The 17,640-nt window shown below is 42.4% G+C and overlaps 2 protein-coding genes across 5 annotated transcripts; one reads left to right on the forward strand and one right to left on the reverse strand.

The window, feature by feature from the left end:
* Positions 1 to 1,099: 1,099 nt before the first annotated feature.
* Positions 1,100 to 3,845, reverse strand: rbm11 (RNA binding motif protein 11). 2 transcript variants are annotated; one of them, XM_035781024.2, is made up of 5 exons: positions 3,741 to 3,845; positions 2,437 to 2,599; positions 2,112 to 2,190; positions 1,915 to 2,011; positions 1,100 to 1,764 (listed from the first exon to the last, which is right to left on the reverse strand). In XM_035781024.2, exons 1-5 carry the CDS (start codon positions 3,789 to 3,791, stop codon positions 1,414 to 1,416), a joined length of 741 nt encoding a protein of 246 aa, XP_035636917.1. In that variant the 5' UTR covers positions 3,792 to 3,845; the 3' UTR covers positions 1,100 to 1,413. The 2 variants fall into 2 exon arrangements, with proteins under 2 accessions (XP_035636917.1, XP_035636916.1); XM_035781023.1 differs by lacking the exon at positions 3,741 to 3,845 and adding an exon at positions 3,218 to 3,421.
* Positions 3,846 to 3,851: 6 nt separating this feature from the next.
* On the forward strand, positions 3,852 to 17,638 carry lipia (lipase, member Ia). Of its 3 annotated transcripts, none has more exons than XM_035781020.2 (11): positions 3,852 to 3,992; positions 11,538 to 11,601; positions 11,887 to 12,257; positions 12,384 to 12,492; positions 12,605 to 12,706; positions 12,816 to 12,905; positions 13,085 to 13,252; positions 13,546 to 13,635; positions 13,845 to 13,953; positions 14,051 to 14,224; positions 17,226 to 17,638. In XM_035781020.2, the coding sequence occupies exons 2-11, from the start codon at positions 11,547 to 11,549 to the stop codon at positions 17,308 to 17,310; spliced, it is 1,353 nt and encodes a 450-aa protein (XP_035636913.1). In that variant the 5' UTR covers positions 3,852 to 3,992; positions 11,538 to 11,546; the 3' UTR covers positions 17,311 to 17,638. The 3 variants fall into 3 exon arrangements, with proteins under 3 accessions (XP_035636913.1, XP_035636915.1, XP_035636914.1); XM_035781021.2 differs by having other exon boundaries at positions 3,908 to 3,984; XM_035781022.2 differs by lacking the exon at positions 11,538 to 11,601 and having other exon boundaries at positions 3,886 to 3,992.
* The last annotated feature ends 2 nt before the right edge of the window (positions 17,639 to 17,640 follow it).

Consider the following 17,640-nt stretch of genomic DNA (forward strand, 5'->3'; position numbering starts at 1 on the left):
TGAAGTGGATTTAACAAGTGACATCAATAAGGGATCATAACTGTAGATGGATTCACCTGGTCAGTCTGTCGTGGACAGAGCAGGTTTTCTTAATATTTTGTACACTCAACGTCCACGCACAAACTATCAAACACATACACGCTACAAGAAAGGTATAGTTTATATTCTACATAATATCCATCGCTGAAACATAAATCCACTCCTGTCTTTTAAGTAGACTTTGAACACTGATACGTGAGTGAGCTATTAATGCCACCTTATCACTGAAGGTACCCTCTGATAGTAACCTCACTCTGTCGCCCTCTCTGACATGGAATTCCTTCTGGAACATCAGACAACGTGCATCCTCATAGTAAATGACTAAGGCTCAGATATTGCCTAAGTCAGAGTTCGCTACTTATTTAATCTATGTGCTAAATTCAGCTTTCACTAAAGCTGTCAGAGTTCATACAGCATTGTTTATTACCAAAGCAATAAAATGAAGGAGAACTATACCAGAAGTCCCCCGTCATAAACATTACATCGGACCTAAGGTAATTATATCTAAGTAGACCAAAGGTGATTCTAGCTAAATAGAATATTTAGATAGAATTAAAGTATAAACGTGTGCAAGTATCAACACCAGATTTGTTTAAGCCCTATTCTAAATGAGCTACATGATGCAAGGTCAGCAAAAGGAATAGTTTCTGCTACTCGAAGTGACCATCATCCTTGAATCTACCTACACATCCAACTAAAAACAAAGCAACAGTAAACATCGTCCCCCACGAATGCAGCCCCCCCTTGGCCCAGTTGAGATCGCATGTGACTATCACATTTCAGTTCATTACTATAGCTCCTGCCTTGGGCCAATCAGTGTAATTTTGTAAACGCCAGATCTCTATGGCAAGACACATCATTCACCCAAGTTTAGTCACAATCGGGCAAGTGCTGTCGTCTGAGATATTGCGTGTAACCAACGTACTAACGGACGGAGACAGATCCACAGTCCCCTCCCCGATTTCATGGTGGGGACAATGAGAATGATGACAGTTATGCCTAATTCTGTCACACAGTTAGAAGTGCTGCTCGCATAAATCAAAATTGCCAAACATTTAAGTTCCTTTAGGAAATGTGCAATTTATTTGGTGTAAACACACCAGACGATGAAACAGAAAAACAGTCAGGGGCATATGAAACAAAACTGCGTAAACAGATATATACATATATTTGTACAGGAATATTCAAAGGAATACTGTGGGCTATATTTAAGAGCAGCCGGTCTTTAATGGTTGTATAGTGTTTGTGCATTTGTAAAGCTGAGAAAATGACCATCCTCACAACCACACAGCTTGTGGGCATCTTAGTATATTAGCGTATGCTACACGTTTAAACTTGATGACCAATGCTAATTGTTTATTTGAGTGTATGTGTTCACTTTTTGCATCTGTTCCTGTGCCTCTGCAGTCTGCTCTCCCTGCTTCGTCTGTGTTTGCGTAGCTTCGCAGTCTCCACTTCTCCTTGCTGAGCTGTCTGCCTCTTAGGCCCTTCACTTTGGTGAGCTGTCTGCTTGCTGGGCTGGGTAGAGCTGGGAGGCAGGGGGAGCAGGAGGGCCTGACCCTGGCTGGGACAGGGAGGTCGTGCAAGGGCCCATTGGGGATATCCTGGCATTGGCCAGGGCAGTAGGGGGGCAATAGGGGGACACAAGGGTGACGGGGGGACATAGTAGTGAGGCTGGGGAGGGGTGATACTCAGAGGGTACTGCTCAGAAGGGTAGCCACGCACCTACAACACACAACAAAAAAACTGCTAGTCAAGCACCTTATTTGTTTTACAAGGAAAGGAAAGGGGGATATCTAGTCAGTTGCACAACTGAATGCATTCAAAGTACTGAATGTTGAAAATATTGCCCTCTAATTCCCAGGGAGTCCTCACCATGTTGCTCCAGTGTAACTTGTCCTGGTAGGAGACGCTGCCATCAGCACGCCCTGTGAAGTGGAACACAGATGACTCTGGGAGGCCTACGTTCATACTAAGAAGAATAAACAGACGGTCAAGCATTAGATACAATCTGTTCATAACATTAGCCAAAACGAAGATGCTCGGATATAAAATGGTCTGGCCCGATTCACCTGGGTGTGTCATGTGAAGGGTCATCACGGTCATCCTCTGTGCCTTGAGGTCCAGATCCCCCATCCTGGTGGGAGCTACCTACAGGGGGGCAAGGGGGAGGGCCTAAAAACCTCCACCCTACCTATATACAAGGCACTAATATCCCTAAGTAGCTGAAACAACAGTTACTTTAAGAACACAACCTGCTTCATGTACAGAGCAAATTATGAATGAATAGGTTTTGGAAATGTCCTGATGCTAAATTGCTGCTCTGCAAACGTCATAAGTCCAAATGTGTGAGTTGAAAGCTGCAATTCTTAATGATGACACAAAACACTGGCCTACCGGTGCCGTACTGCAGCCTGATTTGACGGCCAAAGAGCCAAGTGCCATTCAGCAAGGCAATGGCATAGGGTACAGCTTCAGCATGCTTGTAATACACAAACCCATATGACCTTTGGCGACCCTCGCGGTCTCGGGCGATGGTGACCTTCTTCAGTGGCCCAGCCTGGTGTTATGAAACAAGGCACGGTGTAAAAGTGAAACACCAGACACAGATAATGAATGATTTTTTACAGATAAGACATTATATTGCTGTGCAACTTCCTTTTTGTTGCATTTCACCTGTGGCCACCAACATTACTGGATGTGGCCTTATCCTGATTCTCAATCTTATCATCTCTGCATATTTTTCACATTTAATGTAAAAAGTGCTTTGGCTTGATAGAAATCAAACCAATGACACTACCGCATGAAACATAAGAGAAACGAATTTGGCCAACATGTATTTTAAATTGAAAACACAACTTAACTTCCACCGACAGAGAGAGCCAACTGCAAGACCTGCTTAGTTGGGTTGCAACCACTGTCACCAGGGGGTGTATTCATTATGCCAAATCTGTTGCAATCGTTTCTTAAACGGAAGAAAACAGAACGAAACGGTGAAAGACATACCTCAATTTGTCGAATAGAAACTCTCGTTTTAGTTGCAACTGCTTGGACTAATGATTACACCCAGACAGACAGACAGCTCAGCTGGAGTAAACGCTAGTGGTTTTATTTCACCCACACATCCATTGCCATTTATTTCGTCAAGTTTTTGAGCCTGTGGAAAATAGGAGCCTACCTGCAAAAATAGCTCGAAAATAATTTCCTCATTAGCTGAACTGCCTAAATTAGCCACAAAGACAGTTTTGTCTGCCTCTTTTTGGATCTGCATAATGGTCCTCGGAACCTGTTGAATTAAATTTCACCAGCTCTGAAGACCCCTAACCTGCTGCTAGATCAAAATTACATTGATCGGCGTTTGCCGTAAAAAGGATGCCAATAACAGTACATTGCGACATCTGAGGTACACCTTTTGTAACACTAGGGGACGCTGTTGCTTATCCGAAGGTCCAGGTGACAATCTGCCCATTAGTAGCGCAAAAGGTTTATCCTGTGCTAAACATTTAATGATCAAAAGTTCAAGTTGATTGCAAACCAAAATTATAACAGAAAAAACACAGAATTACTCCAGAATAACTCTGTGTTCCTTATGCTCAATGTTCAACTTTTGACAAGAGTTTCAGGATGTGGAAAATAGAACTCAACAACAGCAGTAGAAAGGTAAGTCAAAATGTCAAGAACAGTTCTGATTGTTCTACTACCTGCTTGGAGAATAACTGGCTATCAGCCCAGCCAGAGTAGGAATTTGTCATTTATATTCAAGATGTCCTGGGGCAGGGGGGCGTGGTCAGGCCTGTGGGAGTAGAGAGAGGCAGGGAACAGTGGGAGTTTACTCTGATTTCTCACCTTGTCCACTTCCTGGAATGAGCACCGGCACACAGCTATGCAAACATGAAGTGTCTGGACCTCTTGACACACTGAGTCCGGGGAACTAGCGCTCTCAAGGTAACAAGGTAAGACTTCCACAATGTCAGTTCTTCTCTGCTTGTCTCTCTCCCACTCCCTATATTTCTCCCTTTATAGCTTCTTCTGAAGTATTCTTGTGTAATAGAGAGGATTGTTGGCAGGCTACAGCCTGTACAGTATGGAGAATTGCATTTTCTCAGTGTTTTTATTCCTTTGTAAACACTTGCAGTCTAATAATAGAAATAAAGATGTGTCTGTGAGCAACATGTGACAGGGATTCGTCTTCTGCTTGTGTGAATTATTAACTTTTTGTTTTGGTGAGAACTCAGATATAGCTCAGTGCCAGTGGAGGCTGCTGTGGAGGCGGACGGCTCATAACAATGGCTAGAATGGGAGTCAATGGAATGATATCGAACGTGGTTTCCATGTTTGCCGCATATGAAAAATACATTTGATTTGATACCATTCCATTGAATCCATTCTAGCCATTACCATGAGCCGTCCTCCCCTCAGCAGCCTCCATGCACATTTCCATGCGAGTTTTGAACACACCCACACGGATTCACACTGATAACCATGCAATCATTGTCACAGGGTCAATGGTGTCATTGTCGGAAACCTGTTTTTCCTCTCTCTCTCTCTCTCTCTCTCTCTCTCTCTCTCTCTCTCTCTCTCTCTCTCTCTCTCTCTCTCTGTGTACAAAAACATAGATTCTATGGCATTCTCATGCACACACAAAGTGAAACTGTAAAGGGAGGGCGAGGCAACTTGGAAGAAACTGAGTTCCAAAGAATGCAATGTTAATGCGCATGCATCCATGCTGCTAATTGGGAAGGTGTCTGTGCTGATGTGTATGCCAATTAGTGGTGGGCACCAATATCAATAATTGGATATGATATCGATATCGTTTGAGCATGGCATATCATGATATCGGTTTATCCTTGCTGTTCTCACTCTAGATGTAACGTCACTTCATGCACAGCACACCCGTAAGCACCTTCCGACATCCATAGTTATAGATCAGTGGTACAATTTCTAGCCTTCCTAGCGATCAAGCCATATCCCTGTATATATTGTACCTTTATCAGTGGGGCAGCTTAGCAAATCAATCATGTACTTTGTGATAAAAGCCCCGAATTTGGCACAAATGTAGATTTATATTCCCTGAAAATATTTAGATATGGAGCCACCCCAGATTTGGCCCCTGGGGGGCGTGGCAACTATCTTTCAAAATAGCTGCCGCAATACCATTATGAGATGATGGCACCACATTTGGAACAGAGGTAGATTTATGGATTCTTAGAAGATGTAGGTATCGAGAAACACAGATTTGGCCCCTGTGGGTCAGTGGTGGCCATTTTTCAAAATTACAACTCTGTAATGCAATGTTACATTTCTTAAGGCCTTTTTTAGATACATCTACCTCTGTGCCATCTTTGGTGTATTTATGTAGCTTGAAATTTCTGCAATTGGAACAAATTTAAAGGCACAATTTAGTATGTCTGGACTTTTGGTGGTGACTGATCTGAGGCAGCATCGAGTAAAGGTGTACTATACACCCTTTCAAAAGAGATGAGTACAACATCAAAAGCCCTGGAATTAACCAGCTAATTTACTAGGGGCTATAAAGCAAAGGTAACTCATGGCTTTGGATCGCATCTGATATCCTGTATTCATGTACATAAACCAATGCTGTACATCAAACAATGGCAGGCGTGTTATAAAGTTGTTAGGATATGTACACAAGGGTCTCTAAACTATAACATACATTATAACATCTAGCCTAATTGGGTGTCAATGGCATTTTGTAAGATGGCTGCCATGGTCTCCAGGGGCCAAAGCTATGGTGGCTCCATGTCTAAAAAGTGTCAGGGTACATACTGTACATACACTGAGTGTACAAAACATTAAGGACACCTGCTCTTTCCATGACAGACTGACCAGCTGAATCCAGATGAAAGCTATGATCCCTTATTGATGTCGCTTGTTAAATCCACTTCAATCAATGTAGATGAAGGGGAGGAAACAGAATAAAGAGGGATTGGTACTAGGTGCCAGCGTAGGGCTGTTGCGGTGACCATATTACCGCCACACTGCTGGTTATGAGTCATGAAGGCAATTCGTGGTGACCATTAAGTCTCTGTAATTGCGCTTTTCCAAGCTCTGATGCTGCTGATGGTCATTCGTAACATACCGAACTTGCTAACTGAACTGCCTTTTACTCAGCACTCTATTGTCCCTCTAATCACTCTGACATAAATGTAATCGATGAGCTCATGTTGCACAGCATTTCTATAGGCTATGGAATTGTGTGAGAAAACAAAGTGATGGCCTCTACTAAAAATAGGAGGATCCCATCAGCTTTCTATAGAATAGGCTTACTATATTTATTTCTCAACTTTGCTAATATTAAACACATTGTTTGTCTTTATAACAGGAGTATAGCCTACCTGTATGGCATGAAACTTAACCACAGGAAAATCATATTTTTCTAATCATAGTCGCACACCTCATGTAGCCTAGCCCAAAGTGGCCAATTAACTTCTTAAAACGAAGCACATTAACCGCTTACAAGGGGTTTGGAGCCTAACTGGCATACAAAAGCAGCATGTGAGTTTCAGGATTGGGAAATATAATTTTCACCCTAAAAATTCACCTTTATAATAAAAGCATTACATACATAATCACATTTGCAGTCACTTTTGATGATTGTGTTTTGGGATAATGGAATATTGGCGCTTATAGCCTACTGCCATGTGTGCATTGTTGCGCTTATAATTTCTAGAAATAGCTTAATGGTTTATCAACATTTGAAGCTAAATGTTTGTTTCTGTTGCGTCGGCCACCTTGCGTAAAAATGTTTTTTTTTTTATGCTAGTGGTTGTATTAATTTGGGATTTATTGCACCCCACAACTGTCTCAGACTATGTTTGGAATATTTATTTCTGGCACAGAATAGAATAGCTCAACTTTTGTACTATGGGGGATAGTAGATTGACCTAGACTGGTGCTTTTGCTGTTCGTTAGGCATACTCATCTTGTTGGCTGAGGAAATCGTCAATATGCACCTCTGATTTGGATAAGGACGTGCGCAGTTGCGTCCCCAATGTGTCTGTCTTCACTTGTAGCCTGTGAGAAAGACCCGATCATGTGACAGAACCATGTGCACGAGAGGTGCTTCGAATTGTGCAGCGCTGAGGGAGAAAAGTACAATGCAGCACTCAAGCAACTTTAGAGTCTCACCATGCAGCCTTACAATGTATTAAAAATCAAAACATATAGCCCAACCTTTGTAGAACAACTAAATAATTCTAAATTATATCACTCCCTGACCTGAGAGAGCCTTTGTATGTCTCTATTTTGGTTTGGTCAGGGTGTGATTTGGGTGGGCATTATATGTTCTATTTTCTATGTTTTTGTTTTTCTTTGTTTTGGCCGGGTATGGTTCTCAATCAAGGACAGCTGTCTGTCGTTGTCTCTGATTGGGAATCATACTTAGGCTGCCTTTTTTTCCCTGTTGTAGTTGTGGGTAGTTATCTTTGTTAGGGGCACTATAGCCCCTGTAAGCTTCAGGGTCATTTCCTTGTTTTGTTGGTGATATTTTACATAAATTAAAAGAATATGTACGCTCACCATGCTGCACTTTGGTCCACTTCTTACGACGCCCGTGACAAATTAAGTATATAGGAGTATCTATTTATTTGTTAACCGCTCAACACAGAATAGCCACATGTGCACACTCCCTCAAATCGTTTGGAAAATATGAATATTTTATTCAGCTTCTTTCAATTGTGTTCTTCATACTATAATATAAAATAATGCCACAGAATTATCTGCTAAACTAACAAGTGTACCCCACAGCCATAAGGCATAGCCACATAAGGACCTAACATAAGGACAACTCAGAGTATGCTATTCTTTTCTTCTGAAATAGATGACATTTTCTTCATATCATGCTTCTTTAGACCTGTCTAAAATAAATAATGGATTTATTGTGAAGGTGTAGGCTATATTACATGGATTTATTAGACTTTTTAACATGCAGATGTTGCAAAGGTCGTCATCAATGGCTTGTAGGCCCTGTGTGGAAGCCAGGCGATGCTAAATGTGTTTATGTTAATTAACGGTCAATTACCGTGAGACCGACAGTTGTTTTCTTGACAATCCCCGGCTGACGAAATTTTGTGACCGCCACACCCCTAGCCTGGCGTACCAATTTGTGTCAAGAACTGCAACGCTGCTGGGTTTTCACGCTCAACAGTTTCCTGTGTGTATCAAAAATTGTCTACCATCCAAAGGACATCCAGCCAACTTAACACAAGTGTAGGAAGCATTTGAGTCAACATGAGCCAGCATCCCTGTGGAACACTTTTGACGCCTTGTAGAGTACATGCCCTGGCGAATTGAGGCTATTCTGAGGGAAAAGGGGGGGGGGGGCATTTTTAATGTTTTGTACACTCAGTGTATCTGTCTGTGCTAAATTTGGTGTGTTTATCTGAAAATAGGCCTTCTGAACTGAACTGTGGCCATTCTGTAAGATGGCTGCCACGGCCCCCCAGGCCAAATCTGTGGTTGGTCTATATCTAAATCTTTTCGGGGTACATCAATCTACCTCTGTGCCACATTTAGTGTGTTTATCTCAAACAAGGCCTTCAGAATTGTAACATTGTATTACCAACAGTGGCCATTGTGTAAGGTGCCACAGCCCCCAGGGGCAAAATATGTGGTGGAGACAAATTTAGAGCCTTTATCTTAAAATAATTATAAAATAATGGTACTATTGGCAGCCATTTTCATAGATAGCTGCCACGGCCCCCAGGGGCCATAAATGTGGTACCTACATATTTAAATATTTACATACAATATACATACATACAATATAGTACATACCTCTGTGCCAAACTTGGTTTATATAAAAAAAGGTCTTCAAAACTGTACCATTATATTACTGACAGTAGCCATTTTGTAAGATGGCTGCCACGGCCTCCGGGGTCCAAATCCGTGGTGGCTCCATATCTAAATATATTTTATTTATTCAGTGGAGCCCAATTGAAACCATGGTCTCATTCACAATGGTGCCCTGTGAACAAACAACTCACAACATGATAAATCAATAAAGCAGCCAAAAAGTAACTATAAGATACAGCAGATACAGACACACCACATCTCAACAACACTAATAAACCACCACAATCAACCAAAACATTTGCAGGTCTCAGTGAATTCATCCCTCATCAGCATTCTAAACTGCTCTATTTGCACCAGGGATTCAAGATTTGATGAGGTTTCTAAATTATTCCAAACATGGGGGCGTTAAAACTAAAGGGTAACTAGGTTGGTAGAGACCTCAAGAGTTAAAAGGAATTTAACCTAGGCAAGTCATTTAAGAACAAATTATTATTTACAAGAATGGCCTGCCGGGGAACACTGTCTTGTTCAGGGGCAGATGCATTGGACTAGGAACCGGAAGGTTGCAAGTTCAAACCCCTGAGCTGACAAGGTACAAATCTGTCGTTCTGCCCCTGAACAGGCAGTTAACCCACTGTTCCTAGGCCGTCATTGAAAATAAGAATTTGTTCTTAACTGACTTGCCTGGAATGAGAGATTTTTACCATGTCAGCTCAGGGATTTGATCTAGCAACCTTTCGGTTACTGGCCCAACACTCTAACCAATAGGCTACCTGCCTCCCCTGTGAATGGGTTTGGTGCCCCGTATTTTTATACTTTAACAGGGAAGTGAGATATGTTGGAAGCTTGTGCAAAGGGGCTTTGTAAACAAAAAGGAAGAAATTGGGTGCTCTATGGGAATTAAGAGAGGTCTGTGACAAATTTGGTGCCTTCTTCTCAAAACAGTCCTCCTGAATTGTAAAATAATATTATTGCCTGCGGTCTTTTTGAAAAATGTCTGCCATACCCCCAAGGGCCAAATCTCGGTTGGCTTCATATCTAAATCTTTTCAGGGAGCATACATCTGTGCCAAATTTAGTATTTGTTTATCACAAAATGCATGATTGTTTCAGATTTTTCCGCTTAGCCCCCCCCCATGATAGGCCACTGTTATCCTTCAAGTGTCTTGCCATCATTGCGTTCTGACCAACTCCAGAGGCAAACACCCAAACCACAGCCACATAGAAGTTGATTGACACTCAAAGCTGTCAATCAAGCCATTAACCCATAAGTGCCTACTAAACCCATGTTACATCCTACACTGCGCTGTGCTGTGCTCTGTCCTATGCCGTGTGAATCCTTGTCTTAATTAAACCCAACTCAACGGTAATCCACCTGTCTTTCATCTGTGCCCTGATCAGCAAACCCATTAAGCAATCCCAAACCTAAGAATATACAGTCCACCAAGTCAATTTACATTTACATTTGAGTAATTTAGCAGAAACTCTTATCCAGAACAACTTACAGTGCATTCATCTTAAAACAGCTAGGTGCTAACAACCACAAATCTCAGTCATAGTAAGTACATTTTTCAGTCCTCCATTACAGTTAACCTACACTTTTATGTAAAAGAGCATACATGACTGTTCCAGCAGGCACAAATCCTCTCGAAGGCTCTTAATTTAGTATTTTTAACTGCCTGCTGATGGGCCATCAACAGGTTTCCCATTGTATCCAAACTGATTAGGAAGGTTAGGCCTCCAGAACATTTGATACCTGGCCCAAAGGGCAATTAGTAACGAGTTGTCTAAACTTCACAAGCTGTGGATGTGAAGTCTATACAGTTGTAATGTTATTCATTCAAACCGATGTGATCAAGAAAATTCAACGGATATATAGATTTACCTTATCATTGCCCATCACTAACACCTATCACTATTTATAAAAAGGGTTAAATGTGGGATGAGTCTGAAAGAATGCCTTTCTTCTCTTCAGTCATTTTGTTGTAGCAACGAGAAAAGCCACACACTGATGGTGATCACACGCTACAGAAGACAACCAAGTAAATGACCTAGTGCTAATCTGTAGTCAATTTACATGACCAGAGTACTGATTTGCTAATGTCCATGACCTTTTCTGATGACAGGGTGACTTTCCAAATAGAGGATACTTCTCATTTCTCCAGTTCCAATGAAAAACAGCTCACTTGCATTAGAGAACTCCCCCATCTTGAAATCTGATATCCTTTGCATACACTGTTAGGGGAAAAAAAATGCTATCTAGAACCTAAAAAGGTTATTCCGCTGTCCCCAGAGGAGAACCCTTTGAATAACCCTTCTCCCTGGAACCAAAAATAATTAACTTATGGGGACAGCTGAAAAAAAACATTTTGGAACCATATTTTCTAAGAGCTTACTCTATGAGTTCAGACATGCCCTTATGCACCTAGTACTGCATTGACGCCGTGAAAGGAATGCACCATATCGTGTCAGGTAGTACACAAACACACCGTAGTCACCCAATGGGAACACAGAGAGGGACAGAGATATTCAGCTTAGTCAACTGGTCGCCGAGCATAACCCTCATGTCAATGTACAAAAGTAGTGTTGCTTTAAAATAGTTGGAGAAAGAGATTCACCCTGTTTTTGTAACATTTTGTAACCACTAACCATTGTAACAATAGTCTTATAACTGGCTCATTGCAGGTCTGAAGGATGTCCTTTTGGTGGTGCCTGGCACTGCTGCTGGGATCTGTTGCAATATACAGCGGTATGGTGAACTTACACACACACACTTTAACTGCGTAAAACCTAGGGTGGGGACATCAAATAATACTCCCCCAGCTGTTAGAAGATCTTTTGGAAACTTTAAGACATAATTAAAATAGGTTGTTTAGCCAGAGTGGTTTTTGGTGGTGGTCATACGCACAGTGAAACCAGTCACTGACAGGAAATACTACTTCTGGAACTTCCCATTCAACAATGACCGTGATTTTCCTTTCTGACTCTTTTTCTCTCTCTCTCTCTCTTTCCCTTTGACTTACTCCGTCTTCAGCCCATGAATGTGATGTGTTCACTGATCTGGGCCTCCATCACTCTATCATCGGGACCAGCCTGTATGTGAAGCTGTTGCTGTACACCAGAGCTAATCTTATCTGTGGTCAGGAGCTGTCCCACCACAACCTGTCAGCCCAGCCCCTGTTCAACGTCACCAAACCCACCACCTTTATCATTCATGGCTACCGTCCTACGGGCGCTCCGCCCGTCTGGATCCATGACGTCACACAGCAGCTGCTGTCCCGCGGAGACATGAACGTCCTGTTGGTGGACTGGAACCGCGGAGCTACCAATGTCAACTACCTGAAAGTTGTGACCTACACACACGATACAGCAGACAACCTCACTGCCTTCATCAGAAATATGCAGGTAAGAGTGGGTGCTTAGTCTGAATAATATATCTCACGTACTTATTTAGGGCCATACTTAGGGCCACGTGTATTATGTATGTAATAACAGCTTAATATTTATTTAGCCTATTTTTGTCTGTTTCAGGAGAATGGGGCCTCTCTTAGTTCCATCCATATGATTGGAATCAGTCTTGGAGCTCACATCTCAGGCTTTGTTGGAGCCAAATTCAATGGAAAAATTGGGAGGATCACAGGTTAGAATCAGTGGAATAGATGTTCTGCTCATTCCTCCCCGCTTTTATTATAAATAGTGCAAGCTAACACATTTATCCTACAAATGTTCTGATCTGATGTGGACCTGATCAGCTCTAGATCCAGCGGGGCCTATGTTCACTGGGAACCCCCCAGAGGACCGCCTGGACCCCACAGATGCACAGTTTGTGGACGTGGTGCACACAGACATGGACGGTATGTATGGGTCTCTGCTTGCATGTTTGGCGTTCACTAAATACCAATGGAATCGGCTATTATTGTGTTTTCTGTTGTGTATCTTCATGTGTTCATTTTGTATTACCAGCATTTGGGTTCAGGAAGCCTTTGGGCCACATTGATTTCTATCCTAACGGTGGAGCCGACCAGCCTGGCTGTCCAAAGACCATCTTCTCAGGTAAGTATCTTGGTAAGACAGGCATAACAATCAAACTGGTTAGCCAGAGAGATCATTCAAAAATCCCATTTGCAGAAGATGTCGTCCTTCAAATGAGACGTAGGACATGTGTATCACATAGTTCATTCCTGTGACGGTAAACATAGTAATTATGTCCTCTCCCCTTCCTACTCTCCAAGGGTCCAGCTATTTTAAGTGTGACCACCAGAGATCAGTGTTCCTCTATCTGGGCTCCATTAACCGGACCTGTAACATCAGGGCCTTCCCATGCTCTTCCTACACCGAATTCCTGGACGGACGCTGCATGGACTGTGATCAATTCAAACCTGCCGGATGCCCAGTCTTTGGTTGTTACTCTCTAACTCCCATTAGATTCATGAGTTTCTCCATTAGACTCATGAGTTTCTCCATTAGATTCACGAGTTTCTCCATTAGATTCATGAGTTTCTCCATTAGATTCAAGCTTTTCTAATCGCACGTAATCACAAAAAGTTTGCCAACTCGCCAACATCAGTGCCTTGATTAAGCTAACGTACATTCCTGAATCACACACAGTTCTTTCAGGTGAAGGCCAATCCATCTTTGGAAGACGGTGTCCCTTCACATTGACATAACATGGCTGTTTTATCTGTTGTTCCAGGGTATGATAGCATTGAGTGGAAGGATACTCTTGTGCCACTGAATCAAACCAGGGCTTTCTTCACCACCAATAAACAGACTCCATTCTGCAGTAAGTGGACAATCATTGGCTTACATACACATTTGACCTCTATAAAGAGAGACTTTCTGGGAATATTGCTTTGGTCCGTCTTTTTTAATCTTCTAACCACTTATTTTCAATGATCAGGCGAAATGTACAAGATTAACTAGATTGGAAACGTAATGAGATCTCTAGTAGGCCATTGGTGGGAAGAAATTACGCTTCTCTCTCTCTCTAAGGGACAAACTACAGGGTGGATGTTGTAACATGGAACCACGATACTCGCTGGGGCTACATCACCATCAAACTACACAATGGTGCTGAGGTGACAGAGGCAACAATAAACCAGTAAGTTACAATTTTCTCACTGTATCATTCTCAAAACTACACATATACACACTCTTGGGGGGAAGCGATTAACATTTAATTCTCTCTCCACCTTCAGTAAAGTATCCAAGTTTGAGAAGTACTCAGAGAACAGATTATTGGCCCAGTTTGATAAGGACATACAGAAGGTCTACAAGATCTCAATCAAATTCTCTACAGGGAATGCATTACAGCCTAAGCTCAAACTACGAGTGCTCCGCATCCGTCTCACACACCTGGAGCGTAAAGACAGGTCAGTGTTAGTTTGTACCCTCTTTCATCTCGGGCTTCTCTCACGTGTCACTTATTTACTGTAAGTACTATACCTTCAAAGTACTTATACCCCTTGACTTATTCCACATTTTGTGTTACAGCCTGAATTCAAACTGGATTAAAAAGAAAAAAAATCTCTCTCTCTCAGTGAAAACATGTTTTTAGAAATGTTTGCAAATGTAATGAAAATGAAGGAATGTCATTTATGTACATAACGATTTAACACCTCTGAGTCAATACTTTGTAGAAGCATCCATTCTGTTGCTTTTTTATCCTGAAAAACTCCTGCGTTCTTAATGCTTACAAGCATGCTCATTGGGCTCCCGAGTGGTGCAGCGGTCTAAGGCACTGCATTTCAGTGCAAGAGGCGCCACTACAGTCCCTGGTTTGAATCCAGGCTGTATCACATCCGGCCAAGATTGGGAGTCCCATAGGGTGGCACACAATTGGCCCAGTGTCATCCGGTTTTGGCCAAGGTAGGTCGTCATTGTAAATAAGAATTTGTTCTTAAATGACTTGCCTAGTTAAATAAAGGATATATACACTGCTCAAAAAATAAAGGGAACACTTAAATAACTCATCCTAGATGTGAATGACTGAAATATTCTTCATTTCATATAATTCATTTCACATAATTGAATGTGCTGACAACAAAATCACACAAATGATCAATGGAAATCAAATTTATCAACCCATGGAGATCTGGATTTGGAGTCACACTCAAAATTAAAGTGGAAAACCACACTACAGGCTGATCCAAATTTGATGTAATGTCCTTAAAACAAGTCAAAATGAGGCTCAGTAGTGTGTGTGGCCTCCACGTGCCTGTATGACCTCCCTACACCGCCTGGGCATGCTCCTGATGAGGTGGCGGATGGTCTCCTGAAGGATCTCCTCCCAGACCTGGACTAAAGCATCCGCCAACTCCTGGACAGTCTGTGGTGCAACGTGGCGTTGGTGGATGGAGCGAGACATGATGTCCCAGATGTGCTCAATTGGATTCAGGTCTGGGGAACGGGCGGGCCAGTCCATAGCATCAATGCCTTCCTCTTGCAGGAACTGCTGACTCACTCCAGCCACATGAGGTCTAGCCTTGTATTGCATTAGGAGGAACCCAGGCCAACCACACCAGCATATGGTCTCACAAGGGGTCTGAGGATCTCATCTCGGTACCTCTGGCGAGCACGTGGAGGGCTGTGCGGCCCCCCCCAAAGAAATGCCACCCCACACCCTGACTGACCCACCACCAAACCGGTCATGCTGGAGGATGTTGCAGGCAGCAGAACGTTCTCCACGGCGTCTCCAGACTCTGTCAAGTCTGTCACGTGCTCAGTGTGAACCTGCTTTCATCTGTGAAGAGCACAGGGCGCCAGTGGCAAATTTGCCAATCTTGGTGTTCTCTGGCAAATGCCAAACGTCCTGCACGGTGTTGGGCTGTAAGCACAACCCCCACTTGTGCATGTCGGGCCCTCATACCACCCTCATGGAGTCTGTTTCTGATTGTTTGAGCAGACACATGCACATTTGTGGCCTGCTGGAGGTCATTTTGCAGGGCTCTGGCAGTGCTCCTCCTGCTCCTCCTTGCACAAAGGCGGAGGTAGCGGTCCTGCTGCTGGGTTGTTGCCCTCCTACAGCCTCCTCCGTGTCTCCTGATGTACTGGCCTGTCTTCTGGTAGCGCCTCCATGCTCTGGACACTACGCTGACAGATACAGCAAACCTTCTTGCCACAGCTCGCATTGATGTGCCATCCTGGATGAGCTGCACTACCTGAGCCACTTGTGTGGGTTGTAGGCTGTCTCATGCTACCACTAGAGTGAAAGCACCGCAAGCATTCAAAAGTGACCAAAATATCAGCCAGGAAGCATAGGAACTGAGAAGTGGTCTGTGGTCACCACCTGCAGAACCACTCCTTTATTGGGGGTATCTTGCTCATTGCCTATAATTTCCACCTGTTGTCTATTCCATTTGCACAACAGCATGTGAAATTTATTGTCAATCAGTGTTGCTTCCTAAGTGGACAATTTGATTTCACAGACGTGTGATTGACTTGGAGTTAAACACAATGTAAGTGTTCCCTTTATTTTTTTGAGCAGTGTGTGTGTATATATATATATATATATATATAATGCAGCCAGCACTATACTTGACAATATGGAGAGTGGTACGCAGTAATATGTTATTGGATTTGCCCCAAACATAACACCTTGTATTCCAAAACAAGTTAATTGCTTTGCCACATTTTTTTGCAGCATTACTTTAGTGCCTTGTTGCAAACAGGATGTATGTTTTGGGATATTTTTATTCTGTACAGGCTTCCTTCTTCACTCTGTCAATTAGGTTAGTGTTGTGGAGTAACTACAATGTTGATACATTAAACTTAAGTCACCATTGGCCCTGAGCGATTTCTTTCCTCTCTGGCTGTCTGTGTAGTGACACATTTTGGATGGTGTTAATTAACTTAATTCTCAAATGGATATTCAATATCCGCTTTATTTTTACCCATCTAGCAATAGGTTCCCATTCTTTGGAAGGCATTGGAAAACCTCCCTAGTCGTGGTTGAATCTGTTTTTAAATGCACTGCTCGACTGAGGGACCTTGGATGTGTGGGGTACAGAGATGATTTTTTTGAAGGACTACTTCATGTTAAACACCATTATTGCACACAGTCCAAGCTTTTCCCTAAACATTGGGGTTGAATACTTGACATTTCAGCATTAAATTTTATAAAAGGGTTCAAACTTATACTTTGACATTATGGGTGTGTAGGCCAGTTACAACAAATCTAAATGTAATCCATTTTAAATTCAGGCTGTAACACGTGGGAAGTCAAGGAGTGTATACTTTGAAGGCACTGTACATATGCCATCTCCAGACTTTTGCCCATTGTGACTTTTAGTGTGTCAAGTCATTGTTTCCTTGTGTAATTTTGCATGAATGTCACCTATTAATTCTTACACTTTTACTGTCACACACACACAGGCCTCTCTGCCGCTATGACGTCATCCTGGAGGAGAACAAAGAGTTGACCTTCAGACCCATCCCCTGTGAGGAATCCAACTTCTGAGACAATAGCAGAGCTACGATGTACAGAATCAGCAGCGGCCATATGATGGCTCTCTGGATAAATCGTGTGAGGCGGTTGACCCAGATAGCTACTCACTGTCAACTCCTTGTATTCAGTGGCTTAAGTCTAGTAAGAGTCCAGATCATTTTAAATAAGTGTGAGGATTTGTATTTATTACAAGAATATTGAAAAGTACTATGATTGTGTCTGTATCACTGTGTGGAATGATATGTAGAGGAAGCATACTATAAACCACAATATTTTAATGTCAATTAAAAAAAAAAGGGGAAGAGCCACAATAGAAATTAAAATGTACTTTAAACCACTAGA

This window comes from Oncorhynchus keta, chromosome 11 (genome assembly GCF_023373465.1).
Source record: "Oncorhynchus keta strain PuntledgeMale-10-30-2019 chromosome 11, Oket_V2, whole genome shotgun sequence".
Classification (NCBI taxonomy): domain Eukaryota; kingdom Metazoa; phylum Chordata; class Actinopteri; order Salmoniformes; family Salmonidae; genus Oncorhynchus; species Oncorhynchus keta.

Excerpts from the sequence above, each read along its gene's own strand:
- rbm11 (XM_035781023.1), bottom strand. The coding sequence starts at position 3,310 with ATGCAGATCCAAAAAGAGGCAGACAAAACTGTCTTTGTGGCTAATTTA. Across the intron at positions 2,600-3,217 it reads TTTTCGAGCTATTTTTGCAG|GCTGGGCCACTGAAGAAGGT; the intron begins GTAGGCTCCTAT and ends TCATAACACCAG. Across the intron at positions 1,765-1,914 it reads AGTTACACTGGAGCAACATG|GTGCGTGGCTACCCTTCTGA; the intron begins GTGAGGACTCCC and ends TGTGTGTTGTAG.
- lipia (XM_035781020.2), top strand. The coding sequence starts at position 11,547 with ATGTCCTTTTGGTGGTGCCTGGCACTGCTGCTGGGATCTGTTGCAATA. Across the intron at positions 12,906-13,084 it reads TCCAAAGACCATCTTCTCAG|GGTCCAGCTATTTTAAGTGT; the intron begins GTAAGTATCTTG and ends CTACTCTCCAAG. Across the intron at positions 13,954-14,050 it reads ACAGAGGCAACAATAAACCA|TAAAGTATCCAAGTTTGAGA; the intron begins GTAAGTTACAAT and ends CTCCACCTTCAG.